Here is a 21,561-nt window from a genome sequence, read left to right as displayed (position 1 = left end):
CTTGGTGCGTCGTGTGAGAATCAAAGGCTTGGAGTACTGGACGAATAAACAAAAGTACTGTCCCAGGAATGGAAACTTTTAAGCATCACTACTGCTGAGATTTAGTAGAAGCTTTTCCAATAAATTTTAAAGACGAAAGTCTGGTGATGTCTTTAAATTATTCACCCAACCCCTCTATGAAAAGCCTGAACTCTTCGCATTGCAATTTGCTTGGAATATGTCTGTTTGTTTGTTTGTTTGTTTTTGTTTTTGTTTTGTTTTTTGTTTTTTAACCAAAGTAGTGTCATTTGCTCAATTCTTGTTATGAATTACCTTTACTTGGACATACTTTAATTCAGTTAAATCCTGAGTTTTTACTGAAATAACAAAAAAAAATGTTTTCTAAACAGTGAAAACATGTTAAAAGCACAAACGCTCTGTTATTTACAGTCCTTGTTTTGACGACGCGTACGAGGCTTGGCTGGCTCAATGGTGCCCTCTACAGTTCTGTTATTTAAATGCAGTTCATAGTTCTGCGTGATACGTCTTGTTTCGGTGTTTAAATTTTGTCACTGAGGTTTGTTGCCACTGAAAGTCCATCAAATTAAATTCATGGCTTGAAATACACCTCGATGCTGGGACCCAAACGCACGCGAGTGGTGATCCATCATAATCCAAATAATGAAATATAGAAATACAATGCTATCCTGAGAAAAACGGAGGGTTTTCATGTTATTCGTCCATCAACCGTCCACCAAAAAATGTGTCTGTACCAGCTCAGTGCATAAAAAAGTGAAAGTACTAAGTCTCATTCTGGAGGAAATATGAATCCTCCAGAGACATCTAGGGAGAATAAAAACTGCTGAGAAATTTGATCACACGTGAGTTAAAAAAGAAAACGGAAAACCTGGTAGAATTTTATTGTTGAGTAATTTGGCTCAGAAAGATAAATACTTGCGTATTGTTTCAAGGAGTAATTACACTACACTAACCTTTTTCCATAGTTGAAGTTATTTACACAGGCATACTCATCGACTTTGGTCAATACTTGAACTCTGCTCTGTGTGTGTGACACATTATTGTTAATTAAATATAACAACAGACACATGTAAACGTTCCTGTCTTGAGTCAGTGTACATTGTCCTCCACGTGGATGAGAAGAAATGTGCTGTGGACTGTGGACTGTGCACCTTCTGAGGTGAAAGACTGTCCCTGTTGTTGTAGTTGTTTGCAGACGACTCTTCTAATTCCACTGAGGCAATATCACTTCCTTACGGCTGATGCTGCTCACCACCACTGCATGGGAATCAGCTGCAACTGCCCCCGATTTGGAGATTCATAGTAGCTTAACTCCTCTATCAGTGTGTGGTATCCATCTGCAGGACCAACATCACGCCATCTAATAACAGAGTTTTCTCTTCCAATGTCCCTCTTCAACAGCACCCGAGCAACCACTGACCTGACTCTTGCACAGAGACAGAAGTTGGATCCACTGCCGTCGACAACAGACATCTTCCTGTAAAAGCATGTTGAGGTTAGCCAGCGTGAACTTTTGCCATGAGTCTATTCAGCAGTGATGGATAACAGCTTTGATCCACGCTCATGAAAGCTGGTTGGTGGCAGAGGCCCTTGAAAAGGTTGCAGCTGTGGGAGGATGAGGAGATTGATCTTTCTTAAACATAGCGGTAAATCAGCCTGAAGTGGAGTGAATGCACCATGTACAGTTGTAACATTGATTTCAGTGATCCCACTGTTTGTACGGAGCTGCAATACCTTGTTTATCCACGGGGAGGCGCGGATACTCTGGCCCTCAGCGATTCTCAATATTGGAACTGTACCTTTCTGTTTTATGTGTCAGAGATCGCTCACCCAACACAATAACACGACAATGAACCCCTATGGACTTGGCAGCCATGCGTTGCAAAACCGGGCCCCTCAATGCATGGAGCATGCGCGCTAGGCAGCACAAAGTATGGAGCGATGATCAAAGAATAAGTGTGATATTAGCTCGACAATTGTTGGAAGCGCTCTGCTGAGCCGTAAATATTTGTAGGATGTGGCTCTTTTCAACAACACAGCAAAACAATATGTCTCTTAGCCTCTGACTGGTTGGCCACCCCTGCTGTATATCCTTAAAGAGCATGCTGCGCTGTACATACGAAGACATTTTGGATCAGACCATGGCTTTGTCGAGGACAACAATCCAAAATACACTGCAGCTGGAACATGCATGGCATCTGAAGGGGTCAACCGGGTCAAAACTCCACCAGAGTCACCGGACTTGAATGAGTGGATCTATTTAAGTAATAAATAAATAAATAAATGAGGGCAGATTGATCTTTTGTATTGAAATTAAAAGCTACAGACAAAATTTAGGAATGGAAATGGCATGAAGAAGTGGTCTCATAAACCAAGCTTGCCTCAGACGGGCTCCTCAACTGACCTATTCCTGAGACATGGGACTCTTTACTGAGTGGAGGGATGATGTGAGGAGGCCTGACAAGACTCTCAAAACACAACCGAAGTTGGTGAGAGACCAGCTTTCACTAGTCGCTCTGGGCTTTGTGTAAGAAGAGAAGGCGCCACCTTCAGGTCAGACCTCATAGCGCTACGAGTAGGTGGAGTTTACATTATTCAAAGACACTCCCTCAAGCAGAGGGGGGTCAGTCGAGAGGCTGGAACTGTGCTGGGAGTCGGCTGGAACTGTGGTGGACCTGTGCTGGGAGGGGAACAATTGAACTGCTCCTACTGTATAAGTATGTTGGCGACTTTTTTGAATTACTGTTTTAGGTCAGGGAGAATGATCCAGATAGGTGAAGGTGGGAAACTAACGGGAAATATTCGAAAGAGGAGAATATTTTAAAGAACCACCATCGTGTAACTTTATGGAAATAATAGATGTACTATGCTGCAGAACTTGAGTGTAAGAGGCTCTGGATTCTTTCTGAGTTCTTCTCTGGCCGTACACGTTTAACCATTAGAGCCAAAGTTCAGTGTATGACCGAAAGAGTTGCATAACAATGTCATCGTCATTGTGGGCCTTTTCAAGTGATTTTAAATAATTGTATTTAAAATATTGAAGCAAGTAGTGAACAACTGTGTGGCGGCTCTTAAAATTCCCATAAATGCACATAGAAAAGAACCTTAATCTTTTTCAGCAAAATACAAACGTATGTTCACCACGTTCAGCTGGAAAACCCCTGCTTTGTGATGCTGAATGAGGAGAGATCATCATCAACATTAATGAGCACACATTTTATGCAACTTAAATTTGTTGCGTCATACATTTTAGTAGCTGCATAAAGCCATATGCTGCATTTATTTATTTACTTCATTATATGAGGAACATTGTACCCGTCATTTCTGTATAATAATTATATATTCGATACAATATGTGACCTGTAAAATATAAGTCGCAGTCGTCCGAACCACCCAGGCCACAGCCACTTTTGGAGTGGGGTCAGCGCACATCCAGCACTGGAGCATGTGTCTCCAGTCGTGGTAAAAAGGCTGCCGTCTCCCTTCTTTCAGCAGGTGTGCAGGTTCCGCATATTGTGGTTTTGAACCCACAAAGGTCAAATTCAAGTCGACTTCCTTTGCAGAATTCTGCCGAGGTGGTTCAGCAGTCTAGCAAATGTGAGTTAGCTAATTTCAGAACAAACCTCCCTACATGCATACCATTCTTGTGGGGACACTTCAGCGACTTTCATGCTTTCCCCCAGCCCATCACTCTACAGCTAACCACCCAAAACGTAACCAGGATTCTTTACGACAGATTCCTGAGGCAGGGTTGCTGTGTTCTTCTCACGCAATGTCTTCTGCGTCTCCCACGTCTCCCTCTCAATGACTGCAGTTATGGCCCAGTGGATTATTGCGTAAGTCCTGCTTTTAAAATACATATAAACAGCTTAGTCTGACTATTGGAGAGAAATTCAAATTTCTCTTAGTCGGACTACTACGGTTAATAGCTGGACTATCTGAGTAGCTTGACTATGACCGGACTGTGTGATGCGTGAGCTTCAGCTATGCAGCAGAAGTAAACAAAAACTTGGTTGCTTTTCACAAATTCTGTTTCTGTTTTTTTTGCACATGACAGACTGCTGAGCAGTGTGAAAAGCCCCTAACCCTTACTAACCTTGTTTACGATCGAGAAGTCGCGTGTATAACCTGATGCAGTATGCGTGTTCCTCAGTCTTGGCCGATGTCTGAAGGAAGGAAGCTTGTTGACAATGATGTCAGCTCCTTGATGGTGAGGGCATTGAACCGCGGCACCGATGAGTTGACTCTGGACCTCTGAAGTTATACTAGTTGATAAGTCAGCAGGATCTGTGTCTGTAGAGTTCAATATAACAGTCTGAAGCGGCCTGCCAGCTTCGATCGCTCTTCCTTTACGGTCATTTTTTCGAGGCCTCATCTCTTTGATGTGACCACTAACTCAGTAATCTCATGGCACACGCCATTTTCCGACACTTCCCAATGACTGCTGGGGTAGGTCCCAGCACTCCCTGCAACCCAGAACAGGACTAAGCGCTGGTTCATGTATTAGGGGCCTCTACGACTAATGGACCCTTCATACCTTTTTTGTGCAAATGTTTCACACACAATTTGTATCTCCCTCCTTTTACAGGAAACCATACTGCCCCCTGCTGGCTGGTGATTGCAGGTTGTTGTTTTTTCTTCAGTGGTGGAACAGGATTTTTGGAATTATCCAACAGTGACAGTGCCTCTCTAGAGGGCTTCACTCAGTTTGAAGAACTTCTGTTCGCAGGCGTCCCGTGGAGAGTGAGCTACTTACCCTCTTCAAAATGGAGACAGATCAAGATTGATGCTCACATAGAAATAATACCGGGATTGAAAGGGAACTGTTATTTTGAGAACAAGGCAAGTTTCTACTGCTACTAACTGAAGCATTTTGCAACCATTATCACTGCTGTGAAAACAAACCTTCAGCAAACAGTGGAGTAGTGTTGAGTGAGTGGCCTGGCGAAGGGGAGGATGTGTCATAACTGGAGTCATGAAGAAACAGCCACATCCGTGAGGATTATCACAACGTCTAGAATCAGCTTCAGGCTACTGAAGCAAACAGGTCACAGTACATGTGTTCAAATCCCCAAACCGTTACACAAACCTGTCTGCGCTGCTCTGCAATCAAACACGGGACAAGTCCAAAGCTTTGAATGACGGCTTATCTGTTTGTTGGTATTCAATGATTAACCCCGGCCTTATCGGTGTCAGCTCAGGTCATTCTCTTTAAATGTGTCTTCCTGCTCCTTTCTTGCACCTTCATGAAGCCAAATCTGCCCATCATGTCTATCTACCTCCAGATTTCAGTGAGACCTTGCTCCGTTGCAGACATTGAAAACTACTTTTGACTCCCGACTCCTTATTCTCTCAGTCTAGTCGTTGGTAACCACTGACCTCGACGTTCATCCAGTGGGAACCAGTCGCCACCAAGCACAGCTGGTCTTCTCCTGGTCAACACAGTTTCAACACCAGGTTTACTTTTTTTGTGCAAGAGTGACCCAAAAATGCCAACTTTCATTTCCAATCCAATCCTAACAAAGTTGACCAAAGTGCTGTACAGGTCAGGGACAGACGTGCGGGTGGAATATATTATCATTGTTACAATACAAGTAGGCAAAAGCCAGGCTAAATAGATGGGTTTTTTAGAGCAAAACACAAAGTGAGGAGGTAAGTGCAAAGAGAGCAGATTCCAGGCCTGGTCACCCCTTGGCTTGGCTTTGAGGTGCGACGAAAACATCTCTGGGATGGAGATGGGTTGTACTTCTGAAGCTGGTCAGAGAGGTAAAGTGGAGACATTTGAACACAAACAAAAAGATTTAGAAGAAAAACTCATCTGTTGCAACACATGCTCGTCACAGACATGTGTCTGCTTTGTCAAGTAACCTAGGACATTGGACTCTATAAATGTCATCAACGGTGAGGCAGTTCTCATGCCATTGAGTGAACTAGTGACGCGATGGTCAAGTTGAAAATACAAGCATTTAAAATGTTATTTTGATGCAAATGCATTGCACATTCGGGCCCCTTTAGAGGTTTGTTTAGTTGAATTCATGTGCCAAACCTTGACCCGCTCATTCTGTCTGGTCAATTCATTTTGTTTGTGTTTCTCTAAACTCGCCTCACTGCAAACAGAAAGACAGTTCGTGATTTAAGTAAGTATCCTCCAACCCTTCGTAACCCACTGTCCATGGTCAAATGTGTTTTATTTAAAAAGAGGAAAAAAACACATTTGGGATTTCTTCTTGAAAAAGTTATGTTAAACAATTAACCAATAATCTAAAAATAAATGTATAGAAAGTAGAAGTATATACAAAAAGTAAAATAAAATATAATTTTGTGTGGTTGCAAATTCTGCTGAGAATAAATTATAATTGTATATATATATATATATATATATATATATATAAAATTTTCATCCATTCTTTTTTTTTCCACTAATGGCCATTTACACAACAGTCAGCGCTTTTAAACCCAAGAATGTGAGACTGTGCAGCTTTTGTTAGACCCCTGATGAACTCCTATAGACAACACTATAGATCGGAGGCGTTTCACTGAACTTTGACTCGGCTGATAAGTCACAGAGGAGGCTAACCCCGTAATCTCCCTCAAACTGGAAAAACCCAGAGCCAACAAGAACACGGACTGTGCAAAAGCACCACAATCTGCGTGTGTGAGTGTCTGTGCGCGCATTTCCGAGAGACAAGAAGTGTTTGTTAATGGTTAACAAAAGCTGAAAATAAACAGCACTTTTAAATGCATCTTTTTCATGTGGTGCAAATCCCATGAGATAAACTGGGAATCAAAGGTACGTGAGGACTGCTGTGCCTCGTAGCCTGCAGCAGTGGTAGTCTAGTTTCTCACGACGACGTCTCGACATTGTGAGTCACTTCATCGGTAAATACATCTGTATGCATAATCTCAGTATCTTCCATTCACGAACTTCCTCTGCCTGTTCATACTATCAGTGATCGCTGGTGCAATAACACATAACACGTTGAACCTTACTGACTTCATATAAATTGTTAAATGTCAAGTTACATGCGGACATATTCATGATCAACAATAAATAAAGCATGATCTGAATATACAATACTGTGAGTTTGGTTAACACACCTGCCTTGCACTGATTATGGGGTCAGCTTCAGTTATACAATACTCAAACTGGCAAGTCATTTTTCTGTTGGCATGGGCACAAATTCCTCCCATATTCACCCGTTGGTATAAAATCAGACGAACAAGACTGGTTGTTCTCGCACTCTGGGACGAACCGAGGGGTTTGCTGCTTGATAGTTCTTTGTTCTGCACCTAGAGCTGGGAAATGGCACCAGGCAAGAAGGTAACCCTACTGTTAGTGTGTGTTTCTAGATGCTCAGTCTGTCAAGAGAACCTGAGTTTAGTGGCTCAAATATGCCCGTATAGAGATCATTCTTGTGTACATCAGTGTGTTTTAGAAATGCTTGATGGTCCACGCAAAGAACGATCAAGTTCTCGGACAGGTCTCCAAAGAAAACGTAGCATCGAATCAAGCGTTCAAAAGCAGAATTTGGCTTTGAATTTTGTTTGGTTTCAACAACTTGGACTTATTGCAGCCCACAGCAGTGTCCTCCAGGTCCTGAAGCAATACGCCTTGAGAGTCATGTGGCTCAGTGGCCGACAAGTCTATAAGGTTTTGCCGAGTGTAGGTTTTATTTAAGGACCAGAGCAAAGCAGTCAGCGCCTGTCTTTATCTGCTCACCTTTGGACCTCTTCTCTCGTAAACATAGCATCCATCACACCGTTCAATTCATGTCTTTTCTTAAGTTGTAATACACGTGATGAAGAACAGTTTAAAAAAAAAAAAAGTTTTAAAGGAATTGTAGCTTGGTCATGAGTACACAAGCAGATGTGTCTTTATCTCAGTTTCCCAGAGCGTCAGCCTCCGAGTATTGGTGTTCAGCTTTAGAGAATAACAGTATGGATTCTCCACTCCTTCAAGGGAATCCTTGAGCGCCTGAACGCGGGCGAGATCGTCATCGGCGATGGAGGTTTTGTCTTTGCTCTGGAGAGGAGGGGCTACGTGAAAGCCGGGCCATGGACCCCCGAGTGCACTGTCACGCACCCGGAGGCTGGTATGAATTGGTCGTGCGTGCGCACCAAACATTGAATCTTTTCATGACGACGACTCATCTGTGTCAGTGCGCCAGCTGCACAGGGAGTTCCTGAGGGCCGGAGCTAACGTCATGCAGACCTTCACCTTCTACGCCAGCGACGACAAGCTGGAGAACAGGGGCAACAAGCTCACCTTAACTGTGAGATCTGATCCCATACTACATGTACAGTGATGAATCCTGAAGTTTGGATTCAGCAGCCTTATCCTTCCAGGGAGCACAAATCAATGAGGCTGCCTGCGACCTGGCGAGGGAGGTGGCCAATGAGGGTGACGCTATTGTGGCTGGCGGCATTTGCCAGTGCCCGACTTACCTGAGCGGCAAGAGCGAGGCAGAAGTGAAAGCTGTCTTCAAGAAGCAGCTGGAGGTGTTCCTGAAGAAGAACGTGGACTTCCTCATCGCCGAGGTGAAGATGGTCACTTTCACTTTGTGTTTTGTTTTGTTTTTAATCGAAACGTAACTCCTGTGCTGTTTGCAGTACTTTGAGCACGTTGAGGAGGCCGAGTGGGCTGTGCAGGTGCTGAAGACTAGTGGGAAGCCGGTGGCCGCTTCAATGTGCATTGGGCCTGAGGGGGACATGCACGGGGTCACTCCAGAGGAGTGTGCTGTCAGGCTTGTCAAGGCCGGTACGAGCTTCCCAAAACCATATGTTTCATTTATATGGTAAAGAGGTACAACTGCGTAGTTAAGCATATGTAGGATGAAGTCCACCGAGGTACTGCAAGAGAACTGTCTTTAAAGGCTGGTGATAGGTGGAGACCCGGACGAAAGTTCAAAGTATTTTCATGTTCTTTTCAAGGCGCCCAGATTGTTGGAGTCAACTGCCACTTCGACCCCTTCACCTCCGTGAAGGCCGTCCAGAAGATGAAGGCTGGTGTGGAGAAAGCCGGACTGAAGGCCCACTACATGGTCCAGCCCCTGGCCATCCTTACTCCTGACTGCAACAGCCAGGGATTCATCGACCTGCCAGAATTCCCCTTTGGTATTTCACCTCTCTCCATTGATTCTTTGATCTAGCCAGCACTTAATTCGATTGAGTATCTGCTGCTCGGCAGCTCTGGAGCCCCGGATGATGACCCGCTGGGACATGCACAAGTACGCCAGGGAGGCATACAAGGCTGGCATCCGCTACATCGGTGGCTGCTGTGGATTCGAACCCTACCATATCCGGGCTATCGCCGAGGAACTGGCGCAAGAGAGAGGATTCCTGCCCGCAGCATCAGAAAAACACGGACTGTGGGGAGCCGGTCTGGAGATGCACACCAAACCCTGGGTCAGAGCCAGGTAAACCACCGACCTGGACAGTCGCGTCGCACCTCTCAGAGTATTCCACCTTCACTCGCCTATTGTTTCAGATCTCGGCGTGAATATTGGGAGAACATCCACCCTGCATCTGGACGCCCCCTGTGCCCCTCCTTGTCCACCCCAGAGTGCTGGGGTATAACCAAGGGCCACAGTGACCTGGTGCAACACAAAGAAGCCACAAGTGCTCAAGAAATGAAGCACTTGCTGGAAATGCAGAAGAAACATAAGCACTAGTGACTTGTGACACGTGCTCAGCTTCAGAAGCATTATTCTGTCAACCCCAAAACAATAAATGACAACAAACAACAAGTGGTTGGGAGTTTGTCTTGTCCATTAGCTCCCTCTTTCTACAACAAAGGATGTTGGCTCAGTCTTCTAGAATACATGATGCCAAATAGAAATAAAACGCTAGCTTAGTTAGGTAGTGTGATGGTCGCATGCTAGCTTTGTTAAATCAGGAAAGCATGCAAGGTGATCTTCACCTTTCAATCAACCATCTTCCTCATAATTTAAGAGAATACTTGAAAAATAGGGTAATAATCCAATGGTAATAGCAATAAAGCATAACATAGTCATGACACAGTAACTAGCAAAGCAATTGGAACTATTTTGCTGAGCCACTCCAGACTTGGAATAGGTGTTAAGCGACACGCGTCACTCTCTTGGGGGAAGTGCTTTGTTGGTGCAGACGCGCCTGACTTTGATAAAAAAAAATCAACTAGTAAAAGTGTTTTTAACTCGTGTTGATGTTCATGAGGCCATGAGCCATTCAAAGCATCCAGGACCCATCTTGATAAGCAACATCAGTTGCATTTGCACAAGCATTGCTCATTGTTGCACAAAGTGACCTCTCATCTTTTTAGTGAAAAACTATACCGTCGATGATCACAGCCCACCACATAGGCGAGCGAGGGAGGAGTAAACACAGAGTTACGCAAGTTTGTTTTGCCAATCAGAGAGGCTGTTGCTCTGCGTCCTCCCCTCCATTCGAGGCATTTATAGTGGGACTCTTCCCAGCTACAATGTCGCATCAGCCTCTCAAGCCTGAGCAGCCAGGGGTCCACACAACGTCAGGATTATGGCACCAACAAAGAAGGTACGTCTCCAGAGCAGGTCAAGCTGGAAATAGCTTTTGACTACATTTTCTGAAAAATATTTCTTCAGTGCGGTTAAGAAACATCTGCACTCAAAGACAAAAGACGACACATATGTTCTTATGAAGTACATTTTATCAGTGACTAAAAAATATGCACTAAAAGTGCAGCATTGGGAGGTTATTATTATTATTAGCAGTAGTAGTTATAAGTATGTTTTACTACTTAAAATGACGACAAAGAGCCTCACCTAATATTTTTGATGTCAGTGCAATGAGATGATACTGAATGCTGTTTTCAGTCGTATCGTCATATATACAGCCACAGTTGATCTGGTCACAGTGGCTAAACAACTCAGTGAAAGTCAAGTAAAAATGTTTCTTCATATTTCAGTGCTCTAATATTAAGTTTGGAATTTCTGCTGCATTTCCTAAATTTCTGTTCCTCTGCAGGGAATCTTGGAGCGTCTTGACGCTGGTGAGGTTGTGATCGGAGATGGTGGCTTCGTGTTTGCCCTTGAGAAGAGGGGCTACGTGAAGGCCGGACCCTGGACCCCTGAGGCGGCTGCAGAGTACCCTGAAGCAGGTGAGAGGGGCCCCCAAATCTTCATTGAAAGGCTTAAAACAAGGCAAACAATTTACATTAGTAATGATAACAAAGTTTGATTCGTACAATTGTGGCACTCAATGGAAAACTACAAAGAGAACCAGAAGCTAGCTGACTTGAAGTCCAGATGAATGTACTTGCATATTTATACATAGCAGTGTGCACATTTTACAAAAAGTTTTTCATCATATTTTTTAATCATTGTTAGGAATATAGAAGAATAATGGTTCAAAAATACAATGTACAATGTAAAAAAAAACATATATATATATTTATATAGTTGTAAACAAGAAAAATCTTCATAGTATGTAAAATAATGTAAATTATCTAGCACCTTCACTCGCAGTCTGATGTTGTCTTGTTGCTACTGTCAGTGCGCCAGCTGCACAGGGAGTTCCTGAGAGCCGGGGCCAACGTGATGCAGACCTTCACCTTCTACGCCAGCGATGACAAGCTGGAGAACAGGGGCAACAAGCTCACCTTCACAGTGAGTTCTGTTCTGTTTCCCTGGCCTGTGAGTTCAAAGCCCAAACAAACCGGTTTGTTTCTCTCTTCAGGGTGCTCAGATCAACGAAGCTGCCTGCGATCTGGCACGCGAGGTGGCCAACGAGGGCGACGCTCTGGTCGCCGGAGGAGTCTCCCAGACTCCGTCCTACCTGAGCTGCAAGAGCGAAGCCGAGGTGAAGACCATCTTCAAGAAGCAACTGGAGGTGTTCGTGAAGAAGAATGTGGACTTCCTGATTGCTGAGGTGATTGAAAGCCCTGCTTCATTCCTCAGAAGTTGCTGAACAGAGTGATCATGTGACTCTCGCCTGCAGTACTTTGAGCACGTTGAGGAGGCTGTGTGGGCTGTGGAGGTTCTGAAGCAGACCGGCAAGCCTGTGGCTGCTTCTCTGTGCATCGGACCAGAGGGTGACATGCACGGCGTCTCCCCCGGAGAGTGCGCTGTCCGTCTGGTCAAAGCCGGTTGGTTCAGTCTTTGTACTACATCCACCAACTTTATTCCCAAACAAATCTAAGCTAACCAGTCAGCGGCCACAACTCAATTGTAAAAGAAGATGCTAATGCAACAATGCTCGGAATTAGTGAGGGGCTGTTGAAGCTTCATGAAACAGTGTCCTCATTTTCAGTGGCCACTAGGTGGCACTCTCTGCTTTTAAAATATTTGGATTGGAACTACCATTTTAATGAAACCTCACATCATTTTTAAACCAAGAACGCAAACTACAGAGCACACACGACAGTAATAATGTGTTTTATATATTCTACAATGAAACATGAGGGTTCATGAAAATATACTGATGTGTAACTTTCAAATCTAACAATTGGTCAACACTGACAACATAGCTAGCTTAGCTTCTTGGCTTGAAGCTAGCCATCTAAATAGCTAGTCAACTACCACTTGTTTTAATGAACAACTCAAATGTCAGGTAAAGCATCTCTTTCAACATAAATTGAACCGGTGATAACTGTGTTCTTCGTGGTAAAGAAGCTTAAACATAACAGTGGTCATCTGTGTGTTCTTCTTCAGGCGCCCAGATTGTTGGAGTCAACTGCCACTTTGACCCTATGACCTGCGTGAAGGCTGTGAAGATGATGAAGGAGGGTGTGGAGAAGGCCGGTCTGAAGGCTCACTACATGGTCCAGCCCCTGGCTTTCCACACTCCCGACTGCAACTGCCAGGGATTCATCGACCTGCCAGAATTCCCCTTTGGTAAAAATACAATTTCTGTTTGGTGGTTTGATTGTACTTACCACGACAGATGGATGAACCAACAAAACTTGGTTGTCATAGGTCTGGAGCCCAGGATCCTGACCCGCTGGGACATGCACAAGTACGCCAGAGAGGCCTACAACGCCGGCATCCACTTCATCGGAGGCTGCTGCGGTTATGAGCCCTATCATATCCGAGCTGTGGCTGAAGAACTGGCCGTGGAGAGAGGAGTCCTGCCCGCTGCTTCAGAGAAACACGGCAGCTGGGGAGCTGGTCTGGAGATGCACACCAAACCCTGGGTCAGAGCCAGGTAGGAACACCCTGAGCGTTTCCATTCTGACTGGATCCAGGTGTGGTTTTAACCACGACTTCTCCATGCCAGGGCTCGCCGTGACTACTGGGAGAACCTGAAACCCGCCTCTGGTCGCCCTGAGTGCCCCTCCATGTCCATGCCCGACAGCTGGGGTGTGACAAGGGGACACGCTGACCTCATGCAGCAGACAGAGGCCACATCCAAGGAGCAGCTCAAGAAGCTGTTCGACCGCACGAAGGCCCACTAAGCTCTCATCCACTGTCACCTCAACCACAGACTGCTGCAGCTCTCAGGCCTTGTGAAAAAGCGATTGTAATCTAACATAAAAGGCCACCTATGTGTCATTGGACCCTTTTGTTTTCAATGGAATGGTAGCATAAACTCTAATAAAAGTGATATGTTTACTACTTTGTTGTGGTTGTGCTTCATCCTGTCATCATGCTTTGATGCTGCTGTATCTAAAGTCCTGCCTCTCCATGAAAATCATTTAAATCCACCATGCAACGAGCGACCAACGGTCATCCAACCATCCATGTTTTTGAACATGTTGATATGTGAACGATTAGTCCGCCTCACAGAACTCTAAATTCTATTTGAAACCTCGATATGACCCTTCAATGACAAGCATCCTCTTTCTCCCACGTTTCTCAATCCATGCACCAGCAGCATAACTAGGCCGCTCTGTGTGTATAATGACGGTTTCCTTTCATAGAAAAATATAGAGACGCAAAAAAAACACTCCAATTTTCATGTATAGAATTCATTCGTGACGTTTCAAAATGTATTTTATTTTGCTTGAATGTTTATTGTTTATTGCACCAGTTGAGAATGAACTGCCACCTCACAGTATTCAACAACATGTTTACGCTATAGGCAGGCATCTGCTTGAATAACTGACTCTATAGTTGCAGTGTCATATATATATATATATATATATATGTATATATATGTAACCCTGAGGTTCGGTATCTGGTTCAACTGATAAAACCAGTTTGATCAGTGATGAAATATCTTGAAGGAAAATATGTCTGTTGACCCACTTACACAAACTGACGTATCTTGGGAAAAATGTATGTAACAAGAATTCGCAAAACGGTTGATGCGAACAGCTAGAAACTCTTAAAGAGATGTGATTTAAGTAACGTGAGGTTAAATATGAATGAATATGGAGAGAGTCCTGCACGCTAGATGGCAGTGTTTAGCCGCTCTCTAACGTTTCAACAGAGAGCATAAAGAGGAAGATGGGCCCGTAGCGTTACGTGCGTCTTTTCTTTTACGCTAAAGTATTTAACAAATCAGATTGCGTGCTGTGAACACAGGCATTCTAATCTATTGTTACGTTATCTTAGCTCCTCTACATGACTGGCTGCGCGTGTAATTTAAGCGGCTGGTCCTGAATCAGTGGTGTACTGCTTCATCTCCTGCTAATAAAAGAGCTCTGGAGCGTTCCCCTGCCCCGATTGGACAAAAACGTCACGTGACAGCAGGAACAGTATCGGAGGCGTTTTTTATTTCGTTATGCTCGTCTATTACTGTGCGTTGGATTAACAAGTGTGTTTTTGTTTGTTGTTTTTTAACGTATAGCACGGGTGTGATCAAATTCTCTTGACTTTAATTGAAGGGTGCCGCCTGTTGGGGGATTTTAAGAAACAATCGGGTATCATTTGGATGTCACCTTCGGTAGGAGACTGAAAGCAAGGTACGTTCGTTCGTTTCATTGTTGCCTGCTGTTTTGTTGGGCTCGTGACACACAAAACTTATACGCGCTGGTGATGGTGTTGCTGACAAACCCTGTTGACATTGTTATTTTTTGTTGCCTTTCCGCGGTCACAGGCGGCTCGACCAGCGCTATTACGGTAGACAACCACCGCCATCTCGTGGTGTGATTCTGCGCTGCAACAACTCTCTAAACCGGAAGTTAACGCCGGAGGTCGTCATGGGGAGCAAAGTCAGTTCCAAAATGGCGGCCCCCAGCGCCAGAGTAATTCAGGTAACGCTTCTCCACGTTCGTTATTCACTTTCTATATCTGATTCTGCTTAACGGAGTTGGCAGCGTTTGTTTGACAGCCGTGCTCACTGTGTGCTTCGTGGACATATTGAGGCCTGTCATGCTGGCAATATCGGCCGTACCCTTGTTGACGTCCTTGTTTACCGTCATCGCTCCGCAACATCTATATTTAGTGACCCGAAAGTGTCTTAGTCTGTCTATTAAAACAGTCAGTATTAATGCATTGACAGTTATAAGTTAGAGAGTCAAGTATTCTCGTTCTTTCAGCATCCAGCTAAAGTGTATTCAAGCATCCGTCGATCGTCATTTCAACTATCTCTGCTACTCATATGCAACATGCACGATTCGGTGTCGGAATTCATCAAGTCGGTATTTTCTTGCGTTATACGAAGCTGAATGTGTTTAAGAAATAGTTGAAGATAAGTCTGATTGAGTCATTCCAACTAGAACCTCTTCTGTCACGTTGGTTAAGTCTAGATCCTCAAGGATATATATAGTGATTCTGTAACTGTTTTGTCATAGATGTAGTGGCTAATAAATGCCAGTAAACTATTTTATTATTATTCAACTGTAGCATTCAAATGTCTTGATTATAATATTCTGAATATATCCTTCGACTTTTGAGACTTTGACCAAGCAAAAGTCATTCAAATTGATGTTTTGTCTCATGGTTCTTGTCCATTGGAGGACTCAACCAGGGCTCACTGAGGGTGTCATATGGTTGTACTCGACCTGTCGTTGTTGGAACTCTCCGTGTAGTTATTGTACCCCTCTGTGTGGCCGTTGCATAGATAATGGAACTGACCAGTTGTTTCTCACAGCAACTGTTCTCCTGATCAAAGTCCGGCTGGTTAAATCCAGACCCCCTGGATATGCAGAGCCTGAATTACCGCCATGTTTCTTGCACTTGGTTTTGTTGCTGCTGCCAGCATCAGTAGTGTAGTTTATTCATGTGGCTCCCCTGTTTCCTGACTGGCTTCTGACTGACTGTCTTGACTCTTTTACAGGTCGTACGACCTCATGCTCCACTTATCAAGTTTCCCAATAGAGAAGGCCTCCCACGGCCAAATGGTAAGATGCATTCTAATCCAGTCACAAGTGTCGTCCTCTGGTCAAATGAAAGTGGTTAGAAAATAGAAACCAAATGATGGTCAGTGAAGGCCTGTTACATAATTGCATCTTTCATAGGACTCCACGAGTCATACAAAGTAGGGCTAAACTGACACATCACAGATCTTCTTCATACATAAGCCACACAGCTCTATGACCTGCGGGTGCAGTGGTTCTGTCTGCAATGTAGAAAGGTCAGTGGTGCTTTAAAATACGAGGATCACTTGTAAACTAGTTTTGAAAACAGGGTCCAGCATCGAGACCGACTCACGAAACAAACCCAGCAAAGTGCTGAACTTGAATCATAAACTCCTCACATCTTAAACTGCCTCAAAAGGCGCTGCGCTCATCCGCGTGTCTGAAGTTCAGACACCACAGCTGGTCTCAGCTGCTTCCTATCATCTCCAGTCCTCCAGGAGATGGGCTCTGTTGGTGGAGCTGTGGACAGACGGGTGAAAAGAGCACATTTTGAGCGCTTTAAGGTCAATAAAACGTTAGTGATTTCATCGGTTTAATGTGACGAGACTCAGTATTTTGGCAGCATGACGCTATTTAGCCTGTTAAAATCTACGTGTTATCCCAGACTTATAGTCTAGAAATTACGGTAAATAAAATGTAATAATACTACAACTTAGTTTTCACTTAAGTCATAGTCCTATTGATATAGAGGCATGAAATTTGCCCCATAAAGCAAGTCACTTATTTGTGGCTGCTACTTTCACCCAGTGTGAGTAGATCACTTGCCCAGCTGAACCTTCAGTGGTTCTGATGTGGTCTTTACTTAGTTACTGATTCCACTCTAGTACAGAGTTTATGGTCGGCTGTCAAAGTTTCAAGAGGGAGGGGGGAGGGACGGCTTATCTTATCTCCAGTTTTTAGCAGCCAGTTCCATTGGTGGGAATTGATTTGGATTGTAAAGGTTGTTCAGCAGTGCGACTCTTTTCTCTCTCTAGTTGCAGAAGCCTTGAAATCACTAGCAGTTAACTTTCCCCAACACAACGCCGCGCCGCCTCAGATAGCAAAAAGTCACGTACCTTTGACCCCGATCCCCGGCTCGCCTGACACCCTGGCCTCCATACAAGTGCTGCCTGCGAGGTACCGACGGAGACCGATGACTGTTGAGGAAATGGACTTTATCCAGGTTGGTGTGTGATGTCTGTGTGTTTGGCAAGGACTGTGTTGGCATTACAGTGGCATCACTCCAGGATTAAAGATCAGAGAGCTAAAAGCTAAAACACACCGGCTTCTAATCTAATCTTGTGTGGTGAAGAAGCTTCATGAAGCAGTGTCCTCATGTTCTGAGGTCAGTAGGAGGAACTGTTGGTTTAAAAATGGTGAATCGGTCACTGACAACTGAAGCTCAAAGCAACATAGCTTTACTGATACTTTGGGGTGCAAGTGAGAGCCCCTTTTGTTTGTACTATTGACAGCTGAGGTGAAAACAGTGCTTGCTGATTTGTTGTGCACTGCTACAGTCAGCCATCAGAGGGCAGAGCTAGCTGAAGTCCATGGTATATAGCTGGAATATTTCGTCTGAATGCTTCCGTTCTTCCTCCTGCAGCGTGGTGGACCAGAGTGATGCAGCTCCCTACAACGACAAACCCTCCAGCTGTTCTTCTTTCAACCTGTTCCTTCAGCATAAAAACGTTTCCACTCGATGTACAATAAAGTATTTAACTAATCCTGGGTGTTTTGTCAACTGCCCTGGTGGAATTCCTGACTGGAACAAAAACCAAGCAGCTCAAGCTTCATTCTAGTCCTTTATTGTTGCCGACATGCTCGATATGGTCAAACATCTACACTGAGGTCTTACAGCGGTGCCTGTGAGCGTCGCTACGACGGTTTAAAACGAATCACTGCTCAAAGATCAAACTCCAGCGGTCAGATTGTCGTAATGTCTCTATTAGAGCAGCAGTTAGTAGATAAGAAGGTGGATCCAATCTGGCGGAGGCGAGAAGATGAAAACGTCCACCTCGGAGACAAATGAATGAATGAATGTCGGAACAATTTTTCAACACAGTCGGGTCACGAATGAGCACCACAAAACTGGAACACAGGAATGCACTGGAACATGGAAAGACTAGCTTAGATTTACATCGACGTTTCATTCAGTCGCTGGATTCTTCTAGCTCCTCAAACGCGGGTAAGAAGTCGGCGATGGTGTCCACCACGTAGTCCGGCACCAGGCCCAGGTTGCCGGGCTGATCGCTATCTCTGTACTCGTGCGCTTCCTCGATCTGAGACACGCCGGTGAGGGTCAGCATGGTGTCCAGGCCGCAGTTGGACCCGAACAGCATGTCCGTCTCCAGGCGGTCGCCCACCATCAGGCACTGGGCCGGGTCCACGCCCCGGAACTGGCTGGAGATGCACTCGAACATGAAGCGGCTGGGTTTGCCGATCACAGTGGCCTTGCGACCCGAGGCGACCTCCAGAGCTGCAGTGAGGGAACCAGAACCTGACGGAGAGAGAGAGAAGTGCATCAGTGACGTACAGCAGGTTTTCACAACACCTCCGATGACCCCAGCCCATCTCAACTTGACTGAAGCAGAGCTGCTGCAGACTTGGACGTGAGATTATTTGTCCAGGAGGTCGTCTGGAGGACACTTTTTAAATCCCTGTCAGCGAGAAAACGACTGTAAACATGAGTGACTGACAACAATCGGGCGATTACTGGCCAGCAATTCAGTCGTAGATAATTACTCTGGGCTCACGAGGGGGATTAACGCAAACGTTTGCAGACGCGCAGCTGCTGCGAGATCCCACAGCAGGACGAGCAAGTGTGAATGTGACTTTTGTTTTTTTGCTGAAAACTGAATGTAACAGAAACAAAGAGTAAAGATTATGTGGCCCTCATAAAGCGCATTCTGGTTTTTGGATCAAAAATGGTGTAAAGTTTCTTCAAAATAGTCGTTCAAAGCCAAAGATTATTGTGTGTGAACACTGTTTCATGAAGCTTCACTAGAGGCAGAGATTTCCACTGGCAGGCTGAGAGCAAGATGAGGCAGGCACAAAATCCAGACCAGCTTTTATGCCAAACTTTGGAGGAATTGCCAAGGAACATCTGGCAGCAGGAAGACCAGGCGGACCAGATGCTTGGATCCAGAATCAAAGGAGACTCTGGAGACCCATAGTGCAGCAGGATTACCTCCCAGAACCTGCTCTGGGATCAGCTCCCTAAAAAGATGCCATGGTTTCCAGACTCATCTAAAGTAAACTTTGAAGTTGGCCTCATTGCAAAGTGAGTCAGTAAGACGTGTCAGTGAAGTAATAGAGTTTACTCATCATCTTGAGGCCTTTGAATGTCGTCCCAGATAACAGATGCCTCTCAAATCTGCTATGACATGAGAGCAGATGACCATTCTCACAGTTTGCCTCTTACCTTTCACACTGTGTGAGACACGTGCGGCTCTTTAAGTGACCTCATGTCCTCACCTGGGAGTCCGATGGGGTTTATTCCAGCATCCTGCCACGCTGTCGGGTTCAGGAACACTGAACCGGTAGGAGCTGTCAAATAGAACTACTGTGGCTACGGATGCAGCACGGCAGATTTAAGAACAGCTTTCTTGAACCTTGACTTGAGTGAAGTGGACAACCACTTGCAGATAGATTTGTACGACAGTAAATGTTGTTTTATTAATACTTAATATGAACTATAAGCCCTATAAATCGAATATTGTAATTTAACTTCATATTGCTTTGTGGTCATAACCTTTTTTTCCACAATATACACCTCATCCATACATTTTAAAAAGAAAGCCAAAAGCAATTGGTTGATGTATTTGTTTTGCCTTCTGGCTCAGCTCTTCCACTGAAAACACTCCTCTCATCCCTCCCCCTCCTCACTGGAGAACAACACCTGGGCACCATGGCCTCAGACTAGGAGGAAGCGAACCAACGCCTTCCGTTACCTGGCAGTATCCTGCCCCCGGTCAGCGGGTGCCACGGGTCGGTGTCGGTGGCCAGGAACAGACACTCCGGGTCCTTCAGGTAGCACGAGGCTTTGGCCAGTTTGAGAAAAGTCAGTTTGTCGTCGTGTCCCACCAGCACCGCCTTGACGTCCGGAGCCAGGGCGCAGTTGTAAATGGTGGCGTCGGGGTCGTCCGCCTCCTCCAGGCAGGGGACCCCCGCCTGCTGCAGCTCCCTGCGGAGACCCTCGCAGCCCAGCACGAACACCTGCCCGCGGACCTGGACCACGTCGCGCAGGTAGAGAGCCGAACAGTAGGACGAGCTGAAGATCTGATCCAGCATGACGTCGGTGAAGCCCAGCCGGCAGAACTTGTGCACGTAATTCTCCCGCGGCCTGGTGCAGTTGTTGGTGACGAACACCACGTTCTTGCCCCGCCGCATCAGGGAGGTGACCACCTGAGCGGCGCCGCTGATCTCCGTCTCGCCGTGCCAGATCACTCCGTCACAGTCGAACAGGAAGAAGTCCTTCGCCTCCAGCAGCGTCCGGATCTGCGGACCGCGGATCTTCTGGCAGCCCTTCAAGGCTGCCATCCCTGCCTTTTCCTCGGCCTCTTCCGTGGTTCGGCGGCTAGTGGTCCCCCATGTGCGGCTCTGGTGCAGGAACGGCGGCTCGATCGGCGACAAACGGCTGCAGGAGCCGGAATCACATTGCAGAGTCCTTGATGGTTACATACACGGCACATAAACATTGACGTACGGCCCGCCCACCCCGCCTCCACCGGCCAATCACAACGCAGAGATACAGCCAATTGGGGGCGCGTGTGGCTGATCGCCCTCAGTTTTTTACGTGCGGCTTTTTATTCTATTCTCATGGTAAAATACATACCGGAAATGGATTGAGGACGTTTAATCTCGGAATCCCAAATGATGAAAATAATTCATTAACAATTGGTAATTATACAATATATTTTAAGGCGCTATTATAGCTATAAAGAAAAAAATAATTATATATAATTTATAATACAAAGAAATAAATAGAGCCCATTATTGTGAGTCACTGGGTATTTGCGAAAAGAAAAGTGGTCAATATTTCTCATATATGTGAATAGGAAACAGAAGTTCATATCATTTCAGTGTTTTACATACCTGTATATAGGTGGGTATTGACAACATCAAACAAGTTTGAGTAGTGATATAGGTCAAATATGACCCCAAATGACCTATATTCAGAAAACAAATATATATTTAAACAAACAATCAATACAAGTAATTAAATATGCAAAATAGGGTTAATACATTAAATAATGTATTGAAACAAAGTATAAAAAGCGCGGTCTTGTTTTGAAATATCACAG

At 45.1% G+C, this 21,561-nt stretch overlaps 4 protein-coding genes across 7 annotated transcripts; 3 read left to right on the top strand and 1 right to left on the bottom strand.

Moving 5' to 3' along the window:
• The first annotated feature begins 7,174 nt into the window (after positions 1-7,174).
• On the top strand, positions 7,175-9,764 carry LOC128762386 (betaine--homocysteine S-methyltransferase 1-like). The gene is made up of 8 exons (XM_053870610.1): positions 7,175-7,339; positions 7,979-8,111; positions 8,179-8,291; positions 8,365-8,556; positions 8,629-8,776; positions 8,950-9,132; positions 9,206-9,434; positions 9,506-9,764. The coding sequence occupies exons 1-8, from the start codon at positions 7,322-7,324 to the stop codon at positions 9,687-9,689; spliced, it is 1,200 nt and encodes a 399-aa protein (XP_053726585.1). The 5' UTR covers positions 7,175-7,321; the 3' UTR covers positions 9,690-9,764.
• A 663-nt stretch (positions 9,765-10,427) lies between these two features.
• On the top strand, positions 10,428-13,589 carry LOC128762309 (betaine--homocysteine S-methyltransferase 1-like). The gene is made up of 8 exons (XM_053870480.1): positions 10,428-10,551; positions 11,002-11,134; positions 11,530-11,642; positions 11,713-11,904; positions 11,974-12,121; positions 12,687-12,869; positions 12,951-13,179; positions 13,252-13,589. The coding sequence occupies exons 1-8, from the start codon at positions 10,534-10,536 to the stop codon at positions 13,427-13,429; spliced, it is 1,194 nt and encodes a 397-aa protein (XP_053726455.1). The 5' UTR covers positions 10,428-10,533; the 3' UTR covers positions 13,430-13,589.
• A 115-nt stretch (positions 13,590-13,704) lies between these two features.
• On the top strand, positions 13,705-17,976 carry mrps36 (mitochondrial ribosomal protein S36). 4 transcript variants are annotated; one of them, XM_053871150.1, is made up of 6 exons: positions 13,705-13,865; positions 14,804-14,881; positions 15,016-15,172; positions 16,198-16,261; positions 17,254-17,441; positions 17,862-17,976. In XM_053871150.1, exons 3-6 carry the CDS (start codon positions 15,119-15,121, stop codon positions 17,877-17,879), a joined length of 324 nt encoding a protein of 107 aa, XP_053727125.1. In that variant the 5' UTR covers positions 13,705-13,865; positions 14,804-14,881; positions 15,016-15,118; the 3' UTR covers positions 17,880-17,976. The 4 variants fall into 4 exon arrangements, with proteins under 4 accessions (XP_053727125.1, XP_053727124.1, XP_053727127.1 ...); XM_053871152.1 differs by lacking the exon at positions 13,705-13,865 and adding an exon at positions 14,698-14,716; XM_053871151.1 differs by lacking the exon at positions 13,705-13,865 and adding an exon at positions 14,702-14,733.
• An 80-nt stretch (positions 17,977-18,056) lies between these two features.
• On the bottom strand, positions 18,057-20,961 carry pdxp (pyridoxal (pyridoxine, vitamin B6) phosphatase). Its single transcript, XM_053871008.1, has 2 exons — positions 20,209-20,961; positions 18,057-18,755 (listed from the first exon to the last, which is right to left on the bottom strand). Exons 1-2 carry the CDS (start codon positions 20,795-20,797, stop codon positions 18,409-18,411), a joined length of 936 nt encoding a protein of 311 aa, XP_053726983.1. The 5' UTR covers positions 20,798-20,961; the 3' UTR covers positions 18,057-18,408.
• Between the last annotated feature and the right edge of the window lie 600 nt (positions 20,962-21,561).

The sequence above is a fragment of the Synchiropus splendidus genome, chromosome 7 (assembly GCF_027744825.2).
Source record: "Synchiropus splendidus isolate RoL2022-P1 chromosome 7, RoL_Sspl_1.0, whole genome shotgun sequence".
NCBI lineage: Eukaryota > Metazoa > Chordata > Actinopteri > Syngnathiformes > Callionymidae > Synchiropus > Synchiropus splendidus.
This window is presented reverse-complemented; position numbering and strand designations above follow the sequence as displayed.